Below are 25,200 nucleotides of genomic sequence, written 5' to 3'. Positions count from 1 at the left end.
TACCATATCTGTCCCCCTCGCTTTCCCTCTCACTCCGCATGCAGCCTTTTCCATCAGATCTCTGCTTAAATCATCTCCTTCCCTCCCCAGTATGAAGACCACCTGTTTGCCCATGTTTGGCTACAAACATGTGCTGACGCTAACTGACCAGGTGACCCGCTTCAATGAGGAGGTGAAGAAGCAGAGTGTGTCACGGAATCGAGATGCCCCGGAGGGTGGCTTTGATGCCATCATGCAGGCTACCGTCTGTGATGTGAGTTTGGAGGGCACGGAGTGCCAGGTGTGGTTGGCGCAGATCAAAATGGGGGAGGAAGTGGCTCAGCTGTGGGGATTTCTGCATGAAATATGAGGTAGGAACTAAGCAGAGCTTTGGACAGTTGCTCCTGATAGGGAGCCTCTGCTCGTATCTGCTCCCTGGCCAGAGCTGGTACTTTTTGAACCTCAGTGGTTCTAGATGTTTTCTGGGGAGAGGATCTGCTCACCTTCTCTGGAAGTGTATCAGAGCCAAGGCTGGGTTCACTTAACCTCAGCAAAGTGTGCAGATGTTCAGATGGGATTTCTTCTAGCTCAGCCCAGCTCTGCAGATGCAGGTGGGCTTCTAGATGGGCCATGTGATTATCATTGAAGAAGTTCTATTTGGAGTTGAAGCAGGTGTCTTTCAGCTGCTTGAACTAATGAGCTCTGAGACTTTTTCTAAGAGAACAGAAACCCTTGAGTTGGAAAGCTCCAGCTTGTGTTCCAAGGACTGGGACTGAGGCCCTTCTCCAAGACAACTTATCTGGCCCTTCAGATAGGGAGCTTCTTGGGTCTTTGTTTTGTACCAATGACATGACTAAAGTTACTGTCTCTATTTTGATTTTTTTTTAAACAGGAGAAGATTGGCTGGAGAAACGATGCCTCCCACTTGCTGGTGTTTACCACAGATGCCAAGACCCATATAGCACTGGATGGAAGGCTGGCAGGCATTGTCCAGCCCAATGATGGGCAGTGTCATGTGGGCAGTGACAACCATTACTCTGCCTCCACTACCATGGTGAGAGTCTTGGTACCACCTCTGGTTCCTATTCACTCTGGCCAGGACTGCCCTAACCCAGGCAGAGTCTTTGTGTGAATATGAAAATGGCAGCCCTTCCTCTGGGCAAGGTGCAGGGCTCTTTTCAGCCTGCCCTCACCTCTCCCATCTACTGGACACCCTCATCCAGGGTACAACCTGTACAACCATTAGAGATGGTCCTGACTGTGGTCAGTGTCACCACCACCTCTACTGCCTCCAGCACCAGCAGCGGCATCATGGCATCCAGAATGGACCCAGAGGACTTTTGCATGTCCAGCTGGAAAGCAGGCCATCCTGTCTACGGTGCATGGATTAGCCCCTTCTTGGGATGTCATGCTTACTTGTGGTTATTGGCAGAAGACAGAGGGAAAAGAGACAAAGATCATCAAAAGCTTGGAGAGCCTGTCCTGTGAGGAAAGGTTAAAAGGCTCAGCGTCGTTTAGCTGGAATGAAAGAAGGCTAAAGGATGGTTTAGCTAATACACGAGAAGACTTTTTTTAAAGTTATTTTTTATTGAGGTAACCTTGGTTTATAACGTTATGTAAGTTTCGTGTATACAACATTCTATTTCTACTTCTGTATACACTACAGCGTGCTCACCACCAAAAATTTAGTTTCCATCTGTCATCATACAGTTGATCCCCTTTACACACTTCACCCTCCGCCCACCCCTTCCCCTCTGGTAACCACTACTTTGTATGAGAAGACTTCTCGTAAGTTGGTTTCTATGCCCATAGAATGTTAAATAAGAGGAAAGGAGTTTACATTGAAGCAGGAGAAATTGCAGTAAAACATAAAGAAAATGTATAGACCTGCAGAATGCTGATACTCTGAATATCAAGGGGAAGGTGTGAACTCTTCTTCTTTTAAAGACAATATAGCAACTACCTCATCTAGGTGGCTTAAAGGTATACCTGTGTAAAGACAGGAACCTGAGCTGCACGATCTCATGAGCTCTCTGAAAGGTCTAGGATTCCAGGGACATGTTCATAATTCACCAGCACCCCCATTTTGGCTTGAGTTCTTTGGTGTCAGCCATATACAGGTTGAGCACTACCAGGCAGTGGGTGAGCCTGTAACAATTGACACCTAGTCTGTGGAGGGCCCTACCAGGGGTCAAGGGGGATGACGAGACTATATAAGGTCCTACCCTTAGGGAGATTTTGGTTTAGCTGAGGAGATATGGTACCAATAACATAAGATGCATGATTAATGCTAACTGGGTAGAATAGTCGATAAGGGCCTTAGGAAAAGAGGAAAAAGGGCTTTATTCAAAAGAAGAAAGCTCATCAAGAACTGGGATGGTCAAGGAAGGCCTCCTGGAGAAGGTGGGACCTGAGCTGGGTCCTAAGGAAAGAGGAGGATTACCAAAAAGAAGGCCACTCCAGGTGGGAGAAAGACAGTGGGCCAGCTCACTTCCAGTTAGTGGAAGGTGGAGAGAGGTGAATGATGATTGGAAAGGAAGGTTGAGACCACGAGGCGGAGGATTATGAGCACCAAGCCAAGGCATTTGTCAGTAGCTGCAAAACAGGAGGAAGCTTCGAAAAGACGAGGCCTGGCAGTACCTGGCCCTTGGAAGCTGCTCCTTAGTATCAATGCATTGAATTTGAGTAGGAAGACAGAGGTGCTTAGTTTTGACACTACCAGCCTGTACCTCTTCATCTATCCTTAGAGGTCACAGCTGGGTTTGTGTTTGCCTCACATTGTTATGGGGTGAAAAGGTTTAAATCCCATCACTGTCTGGGCCATGGCCCAAATCAGCCAAGTCCTAAGGCTTAGAATCCAGGGATGTGTGTGAATAAACTTCTGAACTAACCTCCACATCCTCCCTTTTTACAGGATTATCCCTCCTTGGGGCTGATGACTGAGAAGCTATCCACGAAAAACATCAATTTGATCTTTGCAGTGACTGAAACTGTAGTCAATCTCTACCAGGTGACTATGCCTTTGGGACTTCCTGGAGTGGGAGTGGGGCCTGTGATGGGTGGACTTGCCCACACCTGCTCTGGCCATGATCCCCAACCTGGAAAGTCCCAGGAGCTAATGGTTCGTCTTAGCGGTCTCTCTCCTCCAGCCTTGACCCTAGCAAGATGGGATGGGTGTGTTGATGTTTGCAGTGGTGGAGGGGAGTAATTCAGTGGGGAGAGGGGTGTGAGAGGTTCTCTGTAATTCTGCTCAGGGCTGAAAAAGTTGCTAGACCTATTCCTGGCAGTGATAAGTAAAATATCCCATCCCTCCCTCAATTTTCATTTCAAGACCCTCAATCTGATTTGGGGAGGGCTTTTGGAGAGCACCCGCTTCATCAGTCATCCCTGGACATCTTTGTCTTCCTTTCTAGAACTATAGTGAGCTCATCCCAGGGACAACAGTGGGTGTTCTGTCTACGGATTCTAGCAATGTCCTCCAGCTCATTGTTGATGCTTATGGGGTAAGTGTCTTACCTGGGAAATGGGCCTGCTAAGAGTCCACTTTACTTGGCGTTACCCGGGGGGCTCAGACTTGGGAGTCCTGGCTGCTAGTCCACCATGCAGCTTTCACTGCCTCCCTCTTGTTCTTCCAGAGGCCAGGAAATAAAAGGCAGCACTCACTAGGAGGAATGCAGCCATCTCATACGGAAGTGGCTCAGAAAGGAATGCCAAGGAGCCTTAGGAACAATGGGGGAAGAGCTTGGAGAAGGTGGAAGGGAAAAAGAGGATGGGGTTGGTGATGAGGAGGAGCAGGGGGTGGGTACAGAATGATGGAGATCTGGGCTCCAACGATAGGGAGAAGAGGGAGCTAAACCATGAGGAAAGTGAGGTCAATTAAAAATCAGGTAGAGAGTGCTGCTACCCAAGGCGACCAGTATCAGCACTCCCTTCATGCGTGTACATGCAGGAGGGTATAGCTGATTTAGATTTTACCCAGACTCACCTGGACACAAGTGGAGACAGGGAGAGAGCGGGTCTTGGGCAGGAAATATAGCAGGAAACAGGCTCCTGGGGATGCTCTGCGAGCTTGCAGGTGGACCTTGGCATCTGGCACTGCAGGTGAGTCCAGGACCATCTGGTAGGTTTTGCTTGGGATGTAATTGGCTCATACTCATTTCCTCTCAGCCCATTTTCTTTTCTTCTCTTGCCCTTTTCTGCTCAGAAAATCCGCTCTAAAGTAGAGCTGGAAGTGCGTGACCTCCCTGAGGAGTTGTCCTTATCCTTCAACGCCACCTGTCTCAACAACGAGGTCATCCCAGGCCTTAAGTCTTGTGTCGGACTCAAGATTGGAGACACGGTGAGGTGGGCTGGGCAGGGGCTGAAGCTACAACTCTGACCTTGGCCTGTGCCCTGGAGCTTCCATGGGCACCCACCGCTTCCTTCCCTGTACTTTCTTCCTAAACGTCCTTACAAGTTAGATGTAAGGGAGGTGCCAACCTTTTCCTCTGAGGCTTCTGTTGCCAAACCTTTTCTATCTAAGTAACTTCACCATCGGGATTTTTAAAAACTTGCATTTAGTTTACCGGTTTGATTAAGCACAGTTGATTGCAAATGAAAATATTTCTTACCTCCAGCCCCTAACCGGTCAACCGGTCTCCAACCTCCCCTAAGGCTATGCCTTTCTTTGCTTCCCAATGTAAAATGGCAGTGTCATCTATAAATATTTATTGACCACTGACTTTGTGCCAGGCATTGTTCTAGCTGCTGAAGATTTGGCAGCAAACAGAATAGGCAAAAATACTCACCCTCGAAACTAACACAACATTGTAAATCAATTATACCCCAATAAAAATTAAAAGAGAAATAAACACATACACCGCCCCCCCCGCACATACACCGCCCCCCCCCCCCGCACATACACACACACACACAAAATACCCACCCTCATGTAACTTCAGAATGCAAATGTTCATTTTGCCTCTCCATTCCTTCTATAGCTTTCCTTCCTTAGTGGTTGGTTTTTCTCTTCTTCTGCCTTAGGGGAGAGGGGTTGGTGAAAGGAATGGGAAGAAAAGAGGGGAGTATCTATAGCTGTTTCATCTGTATCTACATCATCTACGTCTATATATCTGTCTCCATCTACCCATCCCTCTGTCTGTCTATCTATATTCTAGGCACATGTGCACATACCCTATGTAGAAAATATTGTCCTGAAATGTATTTGATTACATAAGTGATAAAATGCTATATACAGATTGAACAGTAGACCCTGAGCCTGTGGCTGGCTGCTGTGTGGCATTGTGTGGTGCAAAACAGTGCTTCGTGTATCTTGATGACATTATGTAATCAGCTCTGCTAGCATAGTTGGCCACAGTAGAGCGTTTATAAGATCACAGGTTCTGTTCTGCTTGAGCTGGTTTAGTTTCATGTATGGAATTTTAGAAAAGCTATCTCGTGATTGTAAACCATGTCTACACCCAGTCAGATCTGTCACAATTGTACAGCTATCCCAAGGCTCTTGCTTTGGCTTTTGCAGACCATGGTTGTGGGAAGGCTGAGAAACTCCAGCTTGCCAGGGGACAGGACACCCAGTTTGGGTATTCCTGGGCAGGGCAGGAATAGCTTCTTTCCCTCCAGGGCTGGAGTGTCCGCAGGGTCCACTTGTGTCTGAATGCGATCTTACTTTCCATCCAGGTGAGCTTCAGCATTGAGGCCAAGGTGCGTGGCTGCCCCCAGGAGAAGGAGAAGTCCTTCACCATCAAGCCTGTGGGCTTCAAAGACAGCCTCACCGTCCAGGTCACCTTCGACTGTGACTGTGCCTGCCAGGCCCGGGCTGAGCCTCACAGCAGCCACTGCAACAACGGCAATGGGACCTTTGAGTGTGGGGTGTGCCGCTGCGGGCCTGGCTGGCTGGGGTCCCAGTGCGAGTGCTCGGAGGAGGACTACCGTCCCTCCCAGCAGGACGAGTGCAGCCCCCGGGAGGGCCAGCCTGTCTGCAGCCAGCGGGGCGAGTGTCTCTGTGGCCAGTGCGTCTGCCACAGCAGTGACTTTGGCAAGATCACGGGCAAGTACTGCGAGTGTGATGACTTCTCCTGTGTCCGCTACAAGGGGGAGATGTGCTCAGGTGAGTAGAACTGCACACCGCTCCTGTCCTGGTACCCACACGTGCTCACACATCTGCAGCCTCTGGAAACGAATGCAGGCCAGGGCTTGTGGTGCGCACAGGACGACCCGGGGGCAGAGTGAGTAGATGGTGTGCCACTCCAGTGGCAGGAAACAGAAATGAGGTTCCCTTTAATTCCTCTCGGCTCCCTCTGCCCTTGCTGGAGGAGCACAGGAAGGAAAATGAGAGTCTGCTTCCAGCGGGCTTCTCTCCTAGAAGAGCATGGGAAGGAGTAGGGAAACTTGAAAGCGAAGAAGATAGTTTTCTTTCTTTTCTCTCATCTGCCCTTCTGCTAGTATTGTAAGTAAGTCACTGGTCCTTAATCTTTTCTAGGATATGGACCAACCCCTTTTTAAGTTTAAAAAAAATCACTGACTGATGGTAATTAAATGTTTAGCATATGTAGGTTTGGAAACTACATGATATCAGAATATATAGTGAAGTTAGGAATATTTTACATAAATTAACTTTTCACCACAAAAGATGTGGAAAATAGCAGTGTATATGCAAGGTATTGGAGCACATTTAATGAGCCAATACACCTAGGGCAATGACTGGAAAATAGTGAGCTCTAATTAAATGTTGGTACTATTTTGTTATCACTATTGGTATACTATTACTTTGTGTACTCTAGATCGCTGCTGTCCAATATGGTGGTTATTTAAATTTAATCAAGTTTAATTAAAATTTGCATACTTTTAAATTTAAATCAAATCAAATAAAAAAGAAAAAATTTAGTTTCTCTGTCGCTCAGGAGCCACATGTGGCTAGTGGCTGCCCTGTTGGACAGCACAGATGTTTACTGGATAGCCCTGCCATAGGGAGTCCCAGCCTGCAGACTGGGAATGATGAATTTGAGTCCTTCTGCCTGCAGGATACTGACTTGTCCCTCTCATTACAAAATTCGGTCACATCTTGAGGCCCGCTGATGATAGCTGAGCTTGCAGCCACTGAGCTTGTAGCCCACCTCGCCTGGTTTCTCCTTGCCCCAAAGCCCACTCCTGGGTTACTCCCCCAGCTAGAAGAAGTTCAGCTCCTGTAGTCTTTATCTGCAGACACACTGACAGCACTCCCAGAGGCAGTTAGGCAGTCGGAGTTGTTCTTGGGCATTGGGGATGCATTTTTGCTGGGCTGTAATCTCTGTGGCTTAATCTCTCACAAGAGTGAGAGACAGATTGAAGATATTTGCAAATTGGTTGGGACTGGTTCCTGGGTATATTGTGTGACCGATCATGCAGAGATTATAATTGGCTTCTGGGGTGATCAAATCCATGACCTAGAGTGGCTTTACTTGCACTGGGGTTCTAACCAGCTGAGCTAATCCACCCAGATGTTCATGTTAACACCAGCCTTTAAAGGGGGTTGATGAGGATGTGTCATTCTAAAGCACGCCCAAGTGATATAAAAATGGCTCCTATTTATTACCTACACATCGCTTCCTTTACTCACGCCAACAAAATTTGAGAGAGAGATTGGAGAAAAACGGTATCAGAGAGATTAGGGGAAAGAGAGATCAGATATGCACAGACACAGACACCCACACACACACACACACACACACAGCAATGTGAATTAGGGGGTGAGGCAGGAATTTCAATTCCTTCTAATATTGAATCGTATTTACATCATATTCAAGGTACCGAAGGGAATGGTTAAGTTTGAAGTGGAGACCCACGACGAGAAGGTTGGGATTGAGGGGAAGAGGGTTACCCTAGGAGAGGCCTCCACGCAGCCTCCGGGGGCCCTAGGGGCAGAGGGAGGCCCACGGCTCGTCCCTGGCCTGATGGTTCCTGGTCTGATGGAGGCGTGTGGGAGGGATCTAGGCCAGCGTGTGTTTCCTTTGGCTGCCGGCCCCGCTGAAGCCACAAAACAAAGCTGCCAGGGTCAGCAGCCCAGGTTCCTGCCTCCCGGCAGCGCAAGGACAGCTCGTCCTCAGTGTGCTCCAGCCGACGGCACGAGGGAACCCAGGGCAGCTGCTGCAGCCTCTCAGAGGCCTCCCTCTCCCTTCCTGCCAGGGTGTTGCGTGCCCACCGGCCTCAGGTCCGGACCCTGTGGTACCATCATCCCGTTCTCCATTGGCAGGTCCTCAGGGACACATGCTCCTTGAGCACCTGCTCTGTGCCGGGCACTGGGTGCGTGTGGCTGAACAGGGGTCGTGCGTGATTCCTGACCTGGCCGGGCTTATAGCGCAGTGCGCCATTGTCCCTGCCCAGATCTGCTGGCCTGATCTGCTCTTTGCTCAAGCAGGGGCTCGTGAGGCGGGAGCGCTATGGCTGGGCCACGGTTCCAGCCCCTGGCCGTTCCTGTCCTCTCCTCCCCACCGGAAGCACGGTCTTCACGGTCGCACGGTATCAGCGCCCCTCACACATCAGGGTGTGCATCCTTGTCCTCGAGGGCCTTTCCATCCATGAACGTAGATTAATCAGGCACCAGCGTGGGCCAGGTTCTGTGCTGTGTGCTGTAGCGTTGTGGGATAAGGAGGCAGGAATAAAACAGTTTTGCTCTCCATGAACTCACTAAGGAGAATTCACAGCACGAGGCAGAACCTGCCAGATCCCGGAAGTGAGGTGTCCTCAGGGGGTGTTCGAGGAGTCCGCCAGAGAGAGACTCACTGTGGACGAGGAGGCCTGGGTGGCTTCATGGAGGAGGCGGGTAGTCAGAGGAAGGGCTGGCTCCTAAAGGAGGGCAGCAGACTGATGCGTCAGCCCAGAAGGTCAGGTCGTGTGGGGAGAGTGACTGCAGTCCCCCTGACCTGAAACACCTGCCCCCCCCGCCCCACCGCCCGCCTTCTTTCCTCCCTCCCTCCTCTTTCTTACACTTTCTCTTCGTTTCCCACCCTCCTCCCCTGACTTTCCTGTGAACCCCTGTTGCTGGAGGGGTGCCAGTCCTGTGACATTTCCACACTGCGGCTTCCTTTTAAGGGTTGACCCTACGGGGGGCCTTGCCGTCAGCCTGCTGGCGCTGCCCTGCCACTTCCACTCCCAAGGACCGTCTTCTCAAAGATCACTTTGTTTAGCCTCACAAAGGAAACACTATGGGACGAGGGTTTCCGAGGAGACTGAGGCCTTTGAGTGCTGCCAGGCCTCTGCGGTGTCGGCTTTTCGCTCTCCGGGAGCCATGGCCAAAAGCTGGGTGTAGTGGACACTGTGGGGTCCGCCTCTGCTGGCTGGCCCACCCATCCCCCCGCTGCTGGGAGGGCTGCTGATAATACTTCACACAGCTGCCCCTTCTCTGGAGGTATATATATATATTTTGGCTGCTCTGGGTCTTCATTGTGGTACGTTGGCTTCTTTCTAGTTGTGACGTGTGGGAGGTGTGCGGGCTTGGTTGCCCTGCAGCATATGGGATCTTAGTTCCCCAACCAGGGATTGAACCTGCATCCCCTGCACTGGAAGGCGGGTTCTTAACCACTGGACTGCCAGGGAAGTCCCTTCTCTGGAGACTTATATTCAGCTGACAGGAGCTGGATTGCCCTCAGACTTTGGCTAATGATGGATGGACGGGGGGTTAGGCAAGGCCAGTCCCTTTGCCTCAAGGTTACTGTGGTGCCAGTCCTGCTCCAGAGCCCACCGTGGGTCAGGCTGAGGGGAGTCTCGGGCTGAGACCACGTTCCTGCCAGCTTTTGGCTCCTGCCCTGCCCTGCTTCCCTCCTTTCTTTCTGCTTCCCCACTGAGTCACTGGAACAAGAATCCTCACCACAGGCTCTACTGCTAGGGAACCCAGCCTCAAAATGCAGTCTTTCTTCTTTCTCCACCCTTCCGCCAGCCCAGTGTGTCTACCCTCTAGATGTACTTGGCAGCTGGGGCAGATGAAGTCATGTTTCCCTTCCTTCTTGGGAAACAGACACACGCAGTGAAGGTGTGTCTGAGTCTTGAACACCAGTGTGGTTCCTAGAGGCTTATGCTGGTATCACTCATCCTTCAGTGGGTGATACCCATCCAGAGGGACCCACAGTGGCCAAGAGACATTAGTCAGACCCCCTGGGGTCGCTGGGGAGCAGGGGTGCCAGCTCATTGCTCTCTGAGCCTGGCTGTGTGCCGCCCTCTCCCCCACCACCGTGGGGCCCGTCTGCTCGCACAATGGCATGGTTTTCAGACCCGTTCAGGTGCCTTCCCCCTTGCTCCCCGACTCTCCTCTCATTCACAGTGAGATTTCTATTATTCATCCACTTCTTCCTGACTCAGAGTCTTGGAGGATGAGTCACCTTTCTGCAGGGTTTAGGAGCCAAGTTTTAAAGCCTTGGTAAATGAATATTAGGGGAATATAGTGTCGAGAGTTAATGCCTACATTTAAGCAGTCCAACTCCCCACCCTAGTCTCTCTCTCCCATCCCTACACCCATGCAGGAAAGTAAATAGGTCTTTCCTACTATGGCTGACGGCTCTTTACAGTACCATGATAATACAACCCAGGGCACATGTTGGTGAAGGTTTGTGTGAATTTCCAGGAATTTAACTAGGATGTAAGCTCCATAATAGAAGGGACCTTGCCTGTCTTGTTCACTGTTGAGTCTCCAGTGCTCAGGATGTGGTATGAGCTCGCTAAATATTTGTTGAATGAATGGATAAATAAACAAACATTAATTGCATGCCTACTCTGTTTCAGATGGAAAAATGAATATGATATGTGCTCCCCTATCAGGGAGCTCACAATCAGAAAGAGAAACAGATAAGCAAACAAATGGGTTGGACAGCAGGGTTGAAATAGAGGTATCTATATAAGTGCTGGGAGAGCACGTGGGCAGACAGTTGATTTGGCCTGGGGAGGTCAGAAAAAGTTACAGAGGGGAAGAAACCTTTGAATTGGGCTTTCAAGGGTGAGTAGGAGTTTGGTAGTGGTCACAGGATGAAAGGGCATCTAGGCAGAGGGAACAGCGTGCAAAGAAGCATGAGGCTATGAGGGCAGTGTAGAAGATGGTGACTAGCTCAGCGTGGGGGCGAAAGTGCGGCACTGTGAGGAGGGTGATGAAGGGTAAAGCTGGAATGCAGGTTGAGACGCTGTCCTGGGGTGGGAACCTCACCAGTGCTCTGCCCCCTGGGGCTGTGTGTTTTCAGGCCATGGCCAGTGCAGCTGTGGGGACTGCCTGTGTGACTCTGACTGGACCGGCTACTACTGCAACTGTACCACGCGCACGGACACCTGCATGTCCAGCAACGGGCTGCTGTGCAGTGGGCGGGGCAAATGCGAGTGCGGCAGCTGTGTCTGCATCCAGCCAGGCTCCTACGGGGACACCTGTGAGAAGTGTCCCACCTGCCCTGATGCCTGCACGTTTAAGAAGTGAGTGGGCAGGCAGAGAAGTGAGTTGGAGAGAGTTGGGTGTCTGGGATGGGGGAGAGGGTCCCCCAGATTGTGCAGGTTCTGTCTCTTACTCACCAAAGCTTTAGGGAGAGGAGTCTGTTCCAGAAAACGACTAGCTTTCCTCTTTGATAACTTGGGGGAAAGCTGGAGGTAGAATCAAGCGTGAAGGGGACAGAGTGGTACCAGCTGGGCTGCAGTTGGGGAAACCTCTCTTTTAGGCTGAATCCTGAATCGCTGAGTTGGGAGGAAGGCTACTCCTGGGGTAACTCCTGGGGAATGTTCCAGTGCTGGTGTTCTGATTCTCTGGGGGATATGGGGCTGGAGTTAGGAAGGATACTGTGTGAAACAGAAGAAATTCACCACTGCAAACGTCACTCATCTGGGGGTCAGAGGAAGCCCCTGTCAGCCCAAGACCATGGCACTGCTGTTTCTCCTACTACTTTAAGCAGGGCTGGATTCGTGGGCATGCAACCTGCATATTTGTACAGAACCCCATGTTTGGAAGGGCCCCACACTTCATTTAATGTTCTGCTGACATTGTTCTGACATTCCTGCTAATTTTTGAATGAGGGACCTGACATTTTCATTTTGCACTGGGCCCCCAAATTATGAGACTGGTTCTGATTTTAAGGTTCCCAGAAGTGGCATAGGGTTCAGCTTCCTGTCACAGTTTTGGATGGGATATAAAGAAGTTTAATGGAACTGGGGCGGGGAGGGTGGGGGGGACTCAAGGGGGAGGGAGTCAAGGAAGGGAGGGAATACGGGGATATGTGTATAAAAACAGATGATTGAACCTGGTGTACCCCCCCAAAAAAATAAATAAATAAATTAAAAAAAAAAAAAAAAAAAGAAGTTTAATGAAGTTACCTGAAGGCCTCTGCCTACCTGGCCTTACCTGTAGGTTAGGAGGGCACTCCCACCCCTGAACTTTAGACGTGACTATCTGTGCCCCCAGGATTGTCTTACAGATGTTTTTTTGTGTGTGTTTGTTTTCTGGGGTGGAACAGCTTTCCGGGTGTATGGCAGGCAGAGCCTGACTGAAAGACACTTAGGTTTGTCCCTTTCCTGACTTCATCCCTGTGTCCTCTCTCCTTTAGGGAGTGTGTGGAGTGTAAGAAGTTTAACCGGGGAGCCCTATACAAGGAAAATACCTGCAGCCGTTACTGTCGTGATGAGATTGAGCTTGTGAAGGAGCTTAGTAAGTTCAGCATGTCATACAGTTGTACACACTCACGTTCTAAATTTTTAATCCTGGAACCTATCCAAGTCTCATCTGTAAAATGAAGAGTAATTCCTACCTCAACAGCATGTTGTGCAGGCCTGATACTCAGTAGGCACTGAATAAAAGCTGGCTTCTCTGAGTGTCCTCCTGCATCTCTACTAATTTGTTCAGCAGTCCCTTCTCCTTGTGCTTCACAGAGCCCATGGGCTCAGCAAAATCCTGAAAGTAACTTTTAAAGTACGTGTAAAATCAGGGAACCCTAACTTTACCACCCCAGGGAAAGGAAGATGATGTGCCCCCATTTTACAGATGAAGAAACTGAGGCATAGAGTGAAGAAGTAGTAGTTGCCCATGATAGTTTTAGCTTAGTAGGCTAGCAATCATTTACTAAGTTTACCTAACTAAGAATGTTAAGCAATGCCCAGGCATACAGCTTTGCTGGTTTAGAGGGAAACCTTCACCCTCATGGACTTGTAGCCAAAATCATTAACCTGAAGCCTTTTTGACTCTCCAGAGCCCCTCCTGGAGTAAGACAGATAGAAATACAATGGGAAGCAAAACTTTTGTCTGCAATTATTCCGGTTTGTATTTCACCTTGACTTAAAAGGAAATGATCTTTGCTGCTGTCATATATGTGGCATGGTTATCTGGGCCAGCTAGGCATTGGGTAGCACTAGGAGATGGCAATCTCTCTGGAGATAGTGATCTCCCATGAAGGCAGGAAACACATTTTCAGCAAGAGCCACTGTAAGACACAGCTAGCCAGCCAGCTTCTGGGTGGGGGTGTTATGGGGAAGAGTCAGAACTCTGGACCCTTTGGCTAATATCAGAAGTGGGGCTAGAGTGAGGGTAGTGATTTTGGGACTGAGTTTGAAGAGGCAGTTTTTCCTCTGGAGGAGACCAGGCTTGCTATCATTCACTTAGATGGAAGAGGCTGCTGAGATAGGAGATATTTCTATCATCTAGAGCAGATGGGGATTCCAAGTTAGTTGATAAGTACCCCCACCCTCCACCATGATAACCATAAAAATAAATGCTTATTTGTATGGAATTTTATAACTCATATAAATTATGAAAGTATCTTTACATGCACATTATCTTTTTCTTCTCCCAACAACCTAGTAAAGTAGAACTTAGTACTTTTGTTATCTTCATTTTGAGGATAAGGAAATTGAATCTCAAGAAATTTAAATAGGGACTTCCCTGGTGGTCCAGTGGTTAAGACTTCACTTTCCAATGCAGGGAGTGCGGGTTCGATCCCTGGTCAGGGAGCTAAGATCCCACATGCCTCGTGGCCAAAAAGCCAAAACATAAAACAGAAGCAGTATTGTAATAAATTCAATAAAGACTTAAAAAAAATGGTCCACATAAAAAAAAAAAAAGTTAGTAACTGGCCCAAGCAAATCCGTGGTGCGTTAAGATTAGAACTAAATCCTGAAATCCCTACTCTTTCCACTGTCCTATAATACCACTGGTTTACTGAAGACTTATTGAGTTAAAGTCCGTAGGATGTGCTTTGAGACTCATGTCCTAGTCCTACTCCATCACTTATTTGCTGTGTGACCTTGGTACCTTTGCTTAATCTCATCATGTGTCAGTTTCATACCATCTGGTAAAGCTGGATGAAACTGACACATGTGCAGCTGATGGAGCATAACCCATAGTCTCACAGTCAGAATAACAGGTTTTAGAATTAGAAGGGATGAAGCCAACAAAACATGATGGGCGTCAGAGAAGAGGAGATGACTCTGGAGAGGAACACTGGATCATAAGCAGAAGTAGAAGAAATATAAGGGCTGAGTAAACAAACTATTGAGAATCATTGAGCAAGCAGAGCAAGGAAAGAGAGGGAAGGGAACACCCAGTGTGTGTTAGGTAGTTTACTTCATGCTGTTTGATTCTCAGCCATCCCTGTGAGTGAGGGCATCTTTTGTTCGATTAGAAAAAGAGAGAGAGATTTGATCAGGTCGAGTAACTTAGCCAAGGTCGCCCAGCTGGTAGGTGATAGAGCCAGGCTTTGGATCAGATTATGTAATACTGTTAAGTCATGTCCCTTCCAGAGGAAGGAATAAGAACCAAAAAGGGCCTGTGAGGGATAAAGTACATCAGCAAGGGTCATCTAGAGGCAATTGCCAGGCATGACAGCCATCTCAAATCTAGGCATCTTGCCTAATGTCAGGCATAGAGTTTCCTGTCACATGCTTTCCCAGAAGTCCCATGACTGGCTTTGGGGGTGGCTCCATCTTCCAGGAATTGACCTGTTTTTCATTCTCCCATCCTTCCCCCTCCCCCAGAGGACACTGGCAAGGATGCTGTGAATTGTACCTATAAGAATGAGGATGACTGTGTGGTCAGATTCCAGTACTATGAAGACTCCAGTGGAAAGTCCATCCTGTATGTGGTAGAAGAGCCAGGTGAGTGAACCCCGAGGGTCCCAACCTTGCCCCCCAGGGAGGGAGAACCACATTAGGCAGTTATTTCCACCCATCACTCCTCTTCAACAGAACAGCCAGGTTAAACCTGACCTTACGAGTGGTAAGTCAGGGCCTATCATCTGGGTGTGGGGGTATAGAAATACAAATATTAGCAAGAGAGTGATTGCTAATTGAGGAGATAGAAAACCAAGAAGGTGGGTAAGGAGAGGAAGAAGGGAGGAGTGGAGCTCATCAAGGAACAGAGTATATAGCGTGGCGTTTTTGAGGTGATAATGTTAAGAAGTAAGGAATTGAAATTTTAGCACCTTTCGGCACAAGGCATCTGTTCTACTGAAAGTTAAATGGTTGCCAAGAGCAACATGTTTGCTGTTTCAGAGGAAGGCCTAAGGTTGGTGGTACTGACCTTACCAGCTTTACCACAAGATGGGGTGAAGGGTTTGAGGTGCCAGCCTAAGGCTACCTCAAATGCTGAAAACTTACTGCTTGCTCTCAAGACCCTCTGGAAGCAGGGGAGCCCATCGTGTCATACACAGACCCACCTCAGGTTTGTCACCATCCAACACGGTAGATTCACTTGCTTCCTTTTATTGCCTTCATCTGCTTTCTTTCCCTTAAACAGTGGATTAAGACATGAATCATTACACAACATTTCTTTTTTTTTTTTTGGGGGGTACACCAGGTTCAATCAACTGTTTTTATACACATATCCCCATATTCCCTCCCTTCCTTGACGCCCCCCCCTCGATTCCCCCCCACCCTCCCTGCCCCAGTCCTCTAAGGCATCTACACAACATTTCTAAGTACTTATTATATAACAGGCAGTGGGCTAGGTGCTGGGGATACAGCAATAAGTAAGGCAGATATGGCACTCACAGGCCATGGGGGAGAGAGGCATGTAAATCAGTAAGGAAACTGTAGAGGGATAAGGGCTGTGGTATGGTGGGCGTGGGGGATGGGAGGGTTGGACAGGAACTTTCCGGAGTGAAGGAACCATCTCTGAAGGCAGAGGCTAAATCACTTGGTCGCTTGACAATCTTTATAGCTATAGGGATTTCTTCAAATCATTCTTTAGACCAGGGGCCAGCCAACTTTTCCTGTAAAGGGCGAAATGTTCACTATTTTAGGCTTTGTGGGCCAGATGGTCTCTGCTGTGACTGCTCAACTCTGACACAGTAGCAGGAAAGCAGCCATAGACTATATGCAAACGAAGGAAGCTGGCTGTGTTTGCAAAAACAGGTGGCCAGCTGCATGTGGCCCATGGGGCTGTCGTTTGCTGGCCCATGTTTTAGGGCAGTGGTTCTCAAACTTTTGTATGTCCGCTTTTTAAAAAATCCGGAGTCCTGAGGCCTGTCTTACTTCCACAGGCCTATGCCTCTGCGTTCTTTGTCAGTGCTCCTGGTAATTGTGATATATTCCCCAGTGTTGAATGCCTCTGCTTTAGACCTATCACTTCCCCTGGTGAGCCTCTCAGACCCCCTCCAGCCTCCATTCTGATGACTAGATTTGGTAACCTGTTTGATTCTCATAGCAGCTGTGCTTCCCTTTGATAAGATTTTTTTGTTTTTTCTTTTTTGTGGCTGCGCAGCGTGGCTTGTGGGATTTTAGTTCCCTGACCAGGGATTGAACCTGGGACCTCAGCAATGAGAGCATGAATTCCGAACCGCTGGACCGCCAGGGAATTTTAAAAGCTTTCATCACACTATTTTGTTTGTTTGTTTGTTTTTGTTTTTTTTCCTTTTTTTTGTTGTTTGCTTTTTAAAAAAATTTATTGGAGTATAGTTGATTTACAGTGTTGTGTTAGTTTCTGCTATATGGCAAAGTGAATCAGTTATATGTATACATATATCTACTCTTTTTTAGATTCTTTTCCCATATAGGTCATTACAGAGTATTGAGTAGAGTTCCCAGTGCTATATAGTAGGCCCTTATTAATTATCTATTTTATAGATAGTACTGCATCACACTATTAAATTTCTTCTTTAATCACCTGTCTCCCTCAGTCGATCATAAGTCCCACGAACACAGGAATGACATGTGTCTTATTTACTGTTATATCCCCATACTTGGCTCAGTCATTTACAGAGAAGATACTGAATACATGGTTTTTTTGTTTTCTAAATTTATTTATTTATTTTATTTTTTACTTATTGGCTGTATCGGGTCTTTATTGCTGCGCGTGGGCTTTCTGTAGTTGTGGAGAGTGGGAGGCCTGCTCTTCATTGCAGTGCGCGGGCTTCTTATTGCAGTGGCCTCTCTTGCTCCGGGGCATGGGCTTCAGGCACACGGGCTTCAGTAGTTGCGGTGCATGGCTCAGCAGCTGTGGCTCGCGGGCTTAGTTGCTCCGCAGCACGTAGGATCCTCCCAGACCAGGGCTCGAACCCGTGCCCCTCGCATTGGCAGGCGGATTCCTAACCAGTGCACCACCAGGGAAGCCCAGGACATGGTTTTTGAATGAATTAATAGGATTGATTATTCCTAAAGACAGGCAGACGTATATACCTCTTAGTATCTGTTGGGAGAATTTTGGCTGCTTGAAGAAGGGAGGGGTTGAAAGTGGGAAAAGGGCTACATCTGTGTCACCCAGGGTGTTGCTGTCCCTGTGGGTAGAGGAGAGCTTGGCGTCTCCATATGTGATATCATCAGCCTTTCCAGAGATCTTATCTTTTATAAGGGGGAAGGAAGGTAAAGAAAGGACATCACCTTAGTTTTATTTTGTGACTCAAGGGGATGCTGGTGTGGGGCAGTGGAGAGAGAAGAGTCTGGGTATATATTTCTGGGGGAGCAGATGTAGGTTAGTTTGGCCATGACTTCCTCACACTTTCCCACCCACCTGTGTTAACACATTAAATGGATTTTAACACACCCACCCTATCTGTATCTTTGCCCCTTCTCTTTGTTACTTACCAAAGTCTACTGCCTGCAGTTGTGGGGAACGAAGATGATGATAACTGGGATGGTACCACATAACTAGTTAACAGACTGGAGGGTAACTTTTTAGGCCTACTACCAGTAGGCCCTTCCTCCACATTAGGAAATGGGACCCCAGACCTACGTTTCCTAGCTTGGAAATGGAATTTCAAGTTTTGCCTTTCCTCTCACCCTCACCCTCCAATCATTTTCAGGGGCTCTGGCTTTGAGTAGAAGGTAGCATCTGGGGCCCTGAGTGTAGGAAGAGATTATTCTTATTCTCTTCCCTAACTCATGCCCTTGCAGACTGTTCTCTTTGAAGGGCTGAGCCACTGCAGGGCAATGAAGAGGGCACCACCAAAGAGTCTGACATTGGACAAGTGGTATTCAGACCTTAGGGAATGAGCTCCCCTGAGCTGGGCCCTTATCACTTCCAGATAGGGTTGCCTGATAAAATACAGCATGTCCCGTGCAATATGTGGTACATACTTAAAAAGTTATTCATTGTTTATCTGAAATTCAAATTTAACTGGACTTCCTATACTTTAAAAAAAACTCATTTAATTAATTAATTAATTAATTAATTTAATTTATTGGCTGTGTTGGGTCTTTGTTGCTCTTTGCGGGCTTTCTTTAGTTGTGGAGAGCAGGGGCTACTCTTTGTTGTGGTGTGCAGGCTTCTCATTGTGGTGGCTTCTCTTGTTGTGGAGCATGGGCTCTAGGCGTGTGGGCTTCAGTAGTTGCAGCATATGGGCTCAGTTGTTGTGGCTCACAGGTTCTAGAGTGCAGGCTCAGTCGTTGTGGTACATGGGCTTAGCTGCTCCGTGGCATATGGGATCTTCCCAGCCCAGGGATCGAACCCATGTCCCCTGCATTGGCAGGTGGATTCTTAACCCCTGTGCCACTAGGGACGTCCCTAGGCCTCCTGTACTTTTGTTTGTCATATCTGCTAACTCCACCCAGTCTTCCCTGGCTTTGGGTCATCACCCACCGTGGGTCATCATCACTGTGGCTGGAGGGCTCTCCAGAGACGACCTGATCTTGTGTCTGCTTCCAGGAAGCTGGCCATCCACCCCTTTCAGGACAGATGGTTCACAGATTTAATTTTTCCCCCAAAGGTATGGGATTCTACCTGTCCTGCCTGTACTGACATGTAGAATTGAAGAGATTCCACTTCTGGGTTTTGAGGGTCAACCCTACCTCGGTCTTCCAGAGAATTTATAACTGCTTTTCCCAGAAGAACTGGGGCTCTTCACTCCTGGGAACTCAGACACTGGAACCTCACAGCCTCTCTCCAAATGTTCCTTTAATTATAGACAGGTTGTAATTTGGTGGGATGGGAAATAGCCAGGTTGGGTTGCGGTGGTGGTTGTTTTTGGGTAGTGTGTGGTGAGCATAGTGGGTATGTTTAGAAAAGAAGGTGGGAGACAGTGTGGAAAGTACGTGTGACTCCTCTCCAGACCCATCGATACTCACACATACAAACACTTAATTACGTAACACCTGAGAAGGTGCTGGAGCGGGGTCACTCATCAGACGTCTGAGGTTTATGGGAAGCAGAGCTGTTCAGAGCATACTCAGCTTGGCCCTCAGAGGGGTGACATACCTCTGTTTATGTTGGTTGTTGACTGGGATTTAACAGGAAGTTGGCTCTCAACAGGGTTAGGATTTTAGATGACTAAATATTTTGGGAAGAAACCCAAAATATTGCCTTGGTTGGCAGAGCTCCTAGTCTCAAAGCATGCTGAAAAGGTCATTAGGTTCCCAGCCATCAGGGATGTAAATATCTGAACTGGGGTAACTAACTCAAATGCCTACAGGAGCTGGGTAAATAAATGAGGGAAAACAGCCAAGTATAACAGGGACACCAGTAATAATGGTAGCTGATATTTACTGAGCACTGACTCCGTGCGAGGCGCTATTTAACTTAATCATTCCTTTATTATTACTCACAGTAAATTTTTGAAGTCAGGGCTATTACTGTTGGAGATGGAGAAATGGGAAATAGACATCCTAGAAAGGTTAAATAATTGATCAAGCTCACATAGCAACGTTAGTGGTAAGCCAGGATTCACACCCAGGCAGTGTAGCTCCAGAGTCCACACTGGCACAGACTCAATGACAAGTCACACTTTGCCTCTTTTTAGTGGAGAAAAGGGAGAGTAGTGAGGAGTCCGGCAAACTAAAAACTGTGTCGCATCTAAAAGGGGCAGCTACTCCTCAGCCCTAGCCGTTTGCAATCCTATAACAATATAGGTTCAGTGTTTCTAGATCTTTTGACTTTTTTTTAAAGAGAAGAAGAAGAACCTGAAATTTTCCGGGGGTGGGGGGGAGGGGAATCTCATGATTAGTCAATGTTGCCCACAAAATCAAGTTTTTAATAAATGATTGTGTGAAGTCACATGGAGCAGGCTATATTCTGCCTGTGGGTGACAAGCTAAGGACCTCTGATTTAAACCACTCAGGACAATCTAAAGAGCGTACCCCCCTCCTTTTGAAATTTAATTGGCTTATTTTACAAGTCCTGTTTCTTTCAGAGAACTTTCTAGTACTTTGTTACTTTGTCAAGAAGATCTTATTTTTAGCCAATTCAGATGGTTTCTGGTCTATTTCCAACCACCCTGCTCTGTGCTCTCTCCTGACAGAGTGTCCCAAGGGCCCTGACATCCTGGTGGTCTTGCTCTCAGTGATGGGGGCCATTCTGCTTATCGGCCTTGCTACCCTGCTCATCTGGAAGCTCCTCATCACCATCCATGACCGGAAGGAATTTGCTAAATTTGAAGAAGAGCGAGCCAGAGCCAAATGGGACACAGTAAGAGGCTGGGCTGGGCTGGGCATTTTCTTAAGTAGTTTGTTCAAGAGTCTCAGGTGGAAGCAGTAGATGTTTATTTAGGGTGGCCGGCTTCAGCTAGCACCATAGTTTCCTAGTAAGCCTCTATTCTGGAAGCTGGGAGATGATCTAACTCTCCTGTTGGCCTTATGCTTCCAGCTGAGCATGGATAGGGCTCAGCTCTGCTCTGGACACTGCAAAGAGAGGAAAAGGAAACACTCTTCGAGTCTGGGAGACAGGACAAACTTGAGAATCTTACATTGAGGTCATATAGTAATACATTACATACTGATGAAAGCATTAAACACAAAGAGAAACAAATACTCATAACTAACATTTACTGAGGATTTACCATGTACCAGGAACTGTTCTAAATGCTTTTTATGTATTGACTTATTTCACCCCTATAACAGCCCCATGTGGTAGGTAACATTATTATTCCCATTTTATAGATAAAGAAACTGAGTATAGAGAAGTTAACCAGCTTCCCCAATTGTGAGAGGGAATTAGGTTATGATAAGAATTACTTTTTGGGTCAGCCTCTTAAAAGTGTGCTCCCTGCAGTTTATCCTGATTGAATTTAATCAAACAAGCATTTATTGAGAACCGTCTGTATACTTAAGTTTACTCTATTCTCCTTGGGCTCATGTTCCACATTTTAACTTTTTTCTGGACCTTCCAAACGACTGACTCCCCGAATATCCGAGGTTAGGCTGAACGTTTGTTCCCATTTGATGGTGACCTCTCAGGCCTTTATACTCAAGGGTCCCAAGAAACGGAGATGTTTCTGTTCGGATGATGTAGAAATCCTGACTCTCTGAGGCACAGGAGAATGTGCCACATTTCTTAAGCTACCACTAAGGACTACTAGACCTAATGGGATTTGTCACTTTTTGTTAGAAAATAACTTGGGAAACCTAGTGAGGGTCTTTTCCGTGATAACATGACAGTCTGTGGGCAGTGCATGAGGGATGAGTTGAAAACAGATTAAGAATTATTTGAGCAAAAGTGGTCCTCTGTGTTCTATCCACCACCCATTACATTTCTCTTCTCTGCCCATCCTGCAAAAGTGGTCCTCTGTGTTCTATCCACCACCCATTACATTTCTCTTCTCTGCCCATCCCAACCACCCATCACAGTCACAACAAAGAAAAAAGGGGAGAAGCGCACAAGAGAGAGTTCATAAGAGAGGGAAGATGTAGGAAATATTGGCTAAAAGCTATCTTGAAGTGTTTTGGGATCACCAAGAGTGATGGGCTGAATTTAACCCCTTAGGCATGGTGGCAGGATGGCATTCCACCTTCTCTCTCCTCTTATTTCCTATCCATTCCCTCCTTAAGAGCAAATGTGTGAGTATTACAAGCATCAAGCTGTCCATCGATGGAATATCCTAGAGAAGAGTGTCTTGGCTAAACGTCTCAGATGACATGTAAACCCTGAGGGTAGGGAAGAATTGAGGAATTTGCTGTAAGACACTTTTCTGTTCTCTCCGCAGGCCAACAACCCACTATATAAAGAGGCCACATCCACCTTCACCAACATCGCGTACCGGGGCACTTAATGACAAGCAGTCATCCTCAGATCACTGTCAGACTGTCCCAGGATTGTGGGTGTCTCTGCTGTCATGTTTACAGGGGGAAATACCCGTGGGGTGGAATTGGGAGCTTGGAGTGGGCAGGGTTGGAAGACTGAGGGTCTCTGTGCGTGTGTGCGTGTGAGTGTGCTGCATGTGGGGGAGTATGTAATTTAAAACTTGTGATGTGTCCCAGATAAGTGGAGCTCCTCAGCCTTTGTCCTCAGAACACCTCCTTCAGGGAGTCTTCCTGCTTAACCTGAGGGTGACCTACAGCTGAGCAGGTATTCTTCATTACCTCAGTGGGAAGCCAGCTATCCTTCTCAGGCTATTCTCTTGAAAAGGAGGGCAGGGGCAAGACCTCTCGTTCCAGAGAAAGGGACCTTGGTTTACCCTGTGTTTATGGTTCTTGCACCTGACTCTCAGCAGCTCTGGTAGGAACTGCGGGGCCTGGCGACCTTGCTGTGTCATCGGTGCCTCTGTCTCCTCTCCCTTCCCTCAGGCTGAAGGAGAAATCAGGGGAGAGCTGAACCATCAGAGCTGCCTGTCTTTGCCATCACCTCAATCCAGCATGGTTCTCTCCTAAGGGAAGTCCTTGCTACCTAGTCTTCGGTCTGTTGGGAGTGAGGATGGCAGGGCCACCCAGGGGTCACGCATGGCCCGGGGTTAAGGTGCCCGAGTTCCCCAGTTCGTAATCATGACCCCTCAGATTTGCCTCACTGGCAGCTCTACCCTAGAGGTTCGTGTAGAAGATGTGTTACCCTTAGATTAGCATCACCTCTTTACCTCCTGTTCCACCCTCTCACTGCCATAGACATTTGCTATGTACTGGGAATTTCTCTCACGACCAAAAGCTTTCCCTTCCAGGGAGAGTGCTGTGGGTAGAGCCAGAGGTCTGGCCTCACCCTTCAGGCCTTCTGTCCTATGTCCAAGGCACCTCCACACACCCAACCCTGGGCTTCTATGTGTTGCATCCACCCATGGGGCTGACTGCATTTATCTACCTCTTGGGTGTCTTGTGAAGGAATCATTCCCATGGGTCTCTGAGTCTGCTGGGCATAAGTGCCAGGGTGGAACGATGGGCCAGTTGTATCAGCGTGTGTGGCCCATTCTCCTATGGGCTGGGCAATCTCATTTTAACTCAGTCTTTAATCTGAGAGGCCACAAGTGCAATTGTGTTTTATTTTTCTCATTGGGGCACCTGAAACCATGATGAGGCTTGTTTAATCTAAAGGAGCATGTATATAAACACACTTGCATTATATTTGTAATTTTATTTGATGAGGAGGAAGAAAAGGATGAAAAGCCACATAGACTTGGGCTGGCTGTAGACACTCCCACTTGGCATCATTCATAACAAGTCACTGCCCAGTTGCTGGGTCTGTAAGGGCTCTCTCATCCTGGAAGCCTGTGGGGATGGACACATGGACATACTCCCTTTTCCGGGGAGGAGGAGGAAAATGGGCTGTTCTTTTCTTCTAGCAAGAGCAGTTGCTCCATGGGTGTTTACATTCGTTCAACATTAACCATGACCACCACTCCCCAAGAAAAAGGGAAGGGCCTAAAAACAGTGGTCTGATGATCAGAAAATGTAAGTCCTTGGCCTCAGTGTCGCAGCTAAGGAACTTTAACTTTAATTAAGGCAAGTCACTTTCTTCTCCCTGGGGCTCAGTTTTCTAGTTTGAAAAATGATGGGTTTGGACCAGCCAGTCTAGGAGGTCTCTTTCAGTATTAATATTCTATGATGCTGGGACCTACTGTGGCATCAAACAGGCAGTCAAGATTCTGTGGGATGTTGATACTGTTTGTTTTTTGGGAGACCTGGCTCTGGCAAGAGCAGAGGTCATCCCATATCACCTTTCTCAATGAAAAAGCCTCATTCTATCCTCTCTCAGAACCCCTTCTCCAGCTTTTGTTAGTAGTTACATCTCCTGTTGCAGCACTTAAGCTCCACTTAGTTATTATTTCTTTGTTCACTTTGCACACGGTTTCATCCACGTATTGGGAAAGAGGAAGCCATAAGAACTAGCTGAAATGTGTATTCTGTATTCACATATTAACACTGAGAATAAGCCTTGGGATTAGGAATGGGGCAGATGACTGAGCCCTGTCTCACTCTTGGATTATTCCTTCCTGTTGGGGATGGTATTCTTGTAGAGGGATTAATGAGGAGGGATGATTATGAATCCGAGAAGTTTAGACTCTAACTATAAGCTTTGGCTACTGAGAAAAGATGTCAATGGAGTACCAGTTGGTCATTTTCTTTAGATAGGATGGTTTATATGAAGATACTGTATCAAAGGAGGAGGAACATATATTCAAAGGATGAAAAAATCACTAGGAATCTTGTCTGAGCTTCTGAAATGAGGCTCAGAGGCTTTGAAGGTCAGTACTGTTTGTATGTGGGGAGAACCTGTAGCTGTGTTCACGAGATAGCAAATAGCTGTCAGTTTGGCATTATGCAGGGTGAACATCAAAATAGTATTTTAGCATCAGACAAAACAGCCCACAGAAGCTATTTGTGCCTAGCTCTTTTGGAGACATTTTACATTCAATCTCAGGGTCTGTGGACAATAATAGGAAACTCTGAACATTCCTGATAAGTTGTCACATAATAAGTCAGTTCTTTACCTCTCAGATATTCCTAGACCATCCACAATTTACAGATACTTCTCTTTGTTAAATATTCCCGGTTGAAATTACCTATGTGCCTTCCTGACTTCCTAACCACCTCCTCTGTTTAAGTTGTGCAACAGTGAATTAAATGTGCTTTCAAAAAAGAATTGGCCTAAGGCTGCCCAGTGCTTCCTGT

General features: G+C 47.5%; 2 protein-coding genes across 4 annotated transcripts in view; both read left to right on the top strand.

Moving 5' to 3' along the window:
- Positions 1 to 25,151, top strand: part of ITGB3 (integrin subunit beta 3) — a 51,094-nt gene extending 25,943 nt beyond the window's left edge. Inside the window, exons 5-15 of one of the 2 annotated variants that reach the window (XM_057714882.1) lie at positions 91 to 253; positions 872 to 1,033; positions 2,894 to 2,989; positions 3,393 to 3,482; positions 4,184 to 4,323; positions 5,661 to 6,085; positions 11,178 to 11,400; positions 12,519 to 12,619; positions 14,938 to 15,057; positions 20,631 to 20,797; positions 22,311 to 25,149. In XM_057714882.1, coding sequence (XP_057570865.1) covers positions 91 to 253; positions 872 to 1,033; positions 2,894 to 2,989; positions 3,393 to 3,482; positions 4,184 to 4,323; positions 5,661 to 6,085; positions 11,178 to 11,400; positions 12,519 to 12,619; positions 14,938 to 15,057; positions 20,631 to 20,797; positions 22,311 to 22,376 — 1,753 coding nt within the window. In that variant the 3' untranslated portion in view covers positions 22,377 to 25,149. Of the gene's footprint in view, positions 1 to 90; positions 254 to 871; positions 1,034 to 2,893; positions 2,990 to 3,392; positions 3,483 to 4,183; positions 4,324 to 5,660; positions 6,086 to 11,177; positions 11,401 to 12,518; positions 12,620 to 14,937; positions 15,058 to 20,630; positions 20,798 to 22,310 lie in introns of both variants that reach the window. The other variant, XM_057714883.1, reaches the window with a different exon arrangement.
- Positions 1 to 25,200, top strand: part of LOC130839970 (RAD52 motif-containing protein 1-like) — a 371,059-nt gene that overhangs the window by 115,565 nt on the left and 230,294 nt on the right. The gene's annotated exons all lie outside the window — the stretch shown is intronic.

The sequence above is a fragment of the Hippopotamus amphibius genome, chromosome 17 (genome assembly GCF_030028045.1).
Source record: "Hippopotamus amphibius kiboko isolate mHipAmp2 chromosome 17, mHipAmp2.hap2, whole genome shotgun sequence".
Taxonomy (NCBI): Eukaryota; Metazoa; Chordata; class Mammalia; order Artiodactyla; family Hippopotamidae; genus Hippopotamus; species Hippopotamus amphibius.
Note: the sequence above shows the minus strand (reverse complement) of the source record. Positions and strands in the feature narration are given on the sequence as shown.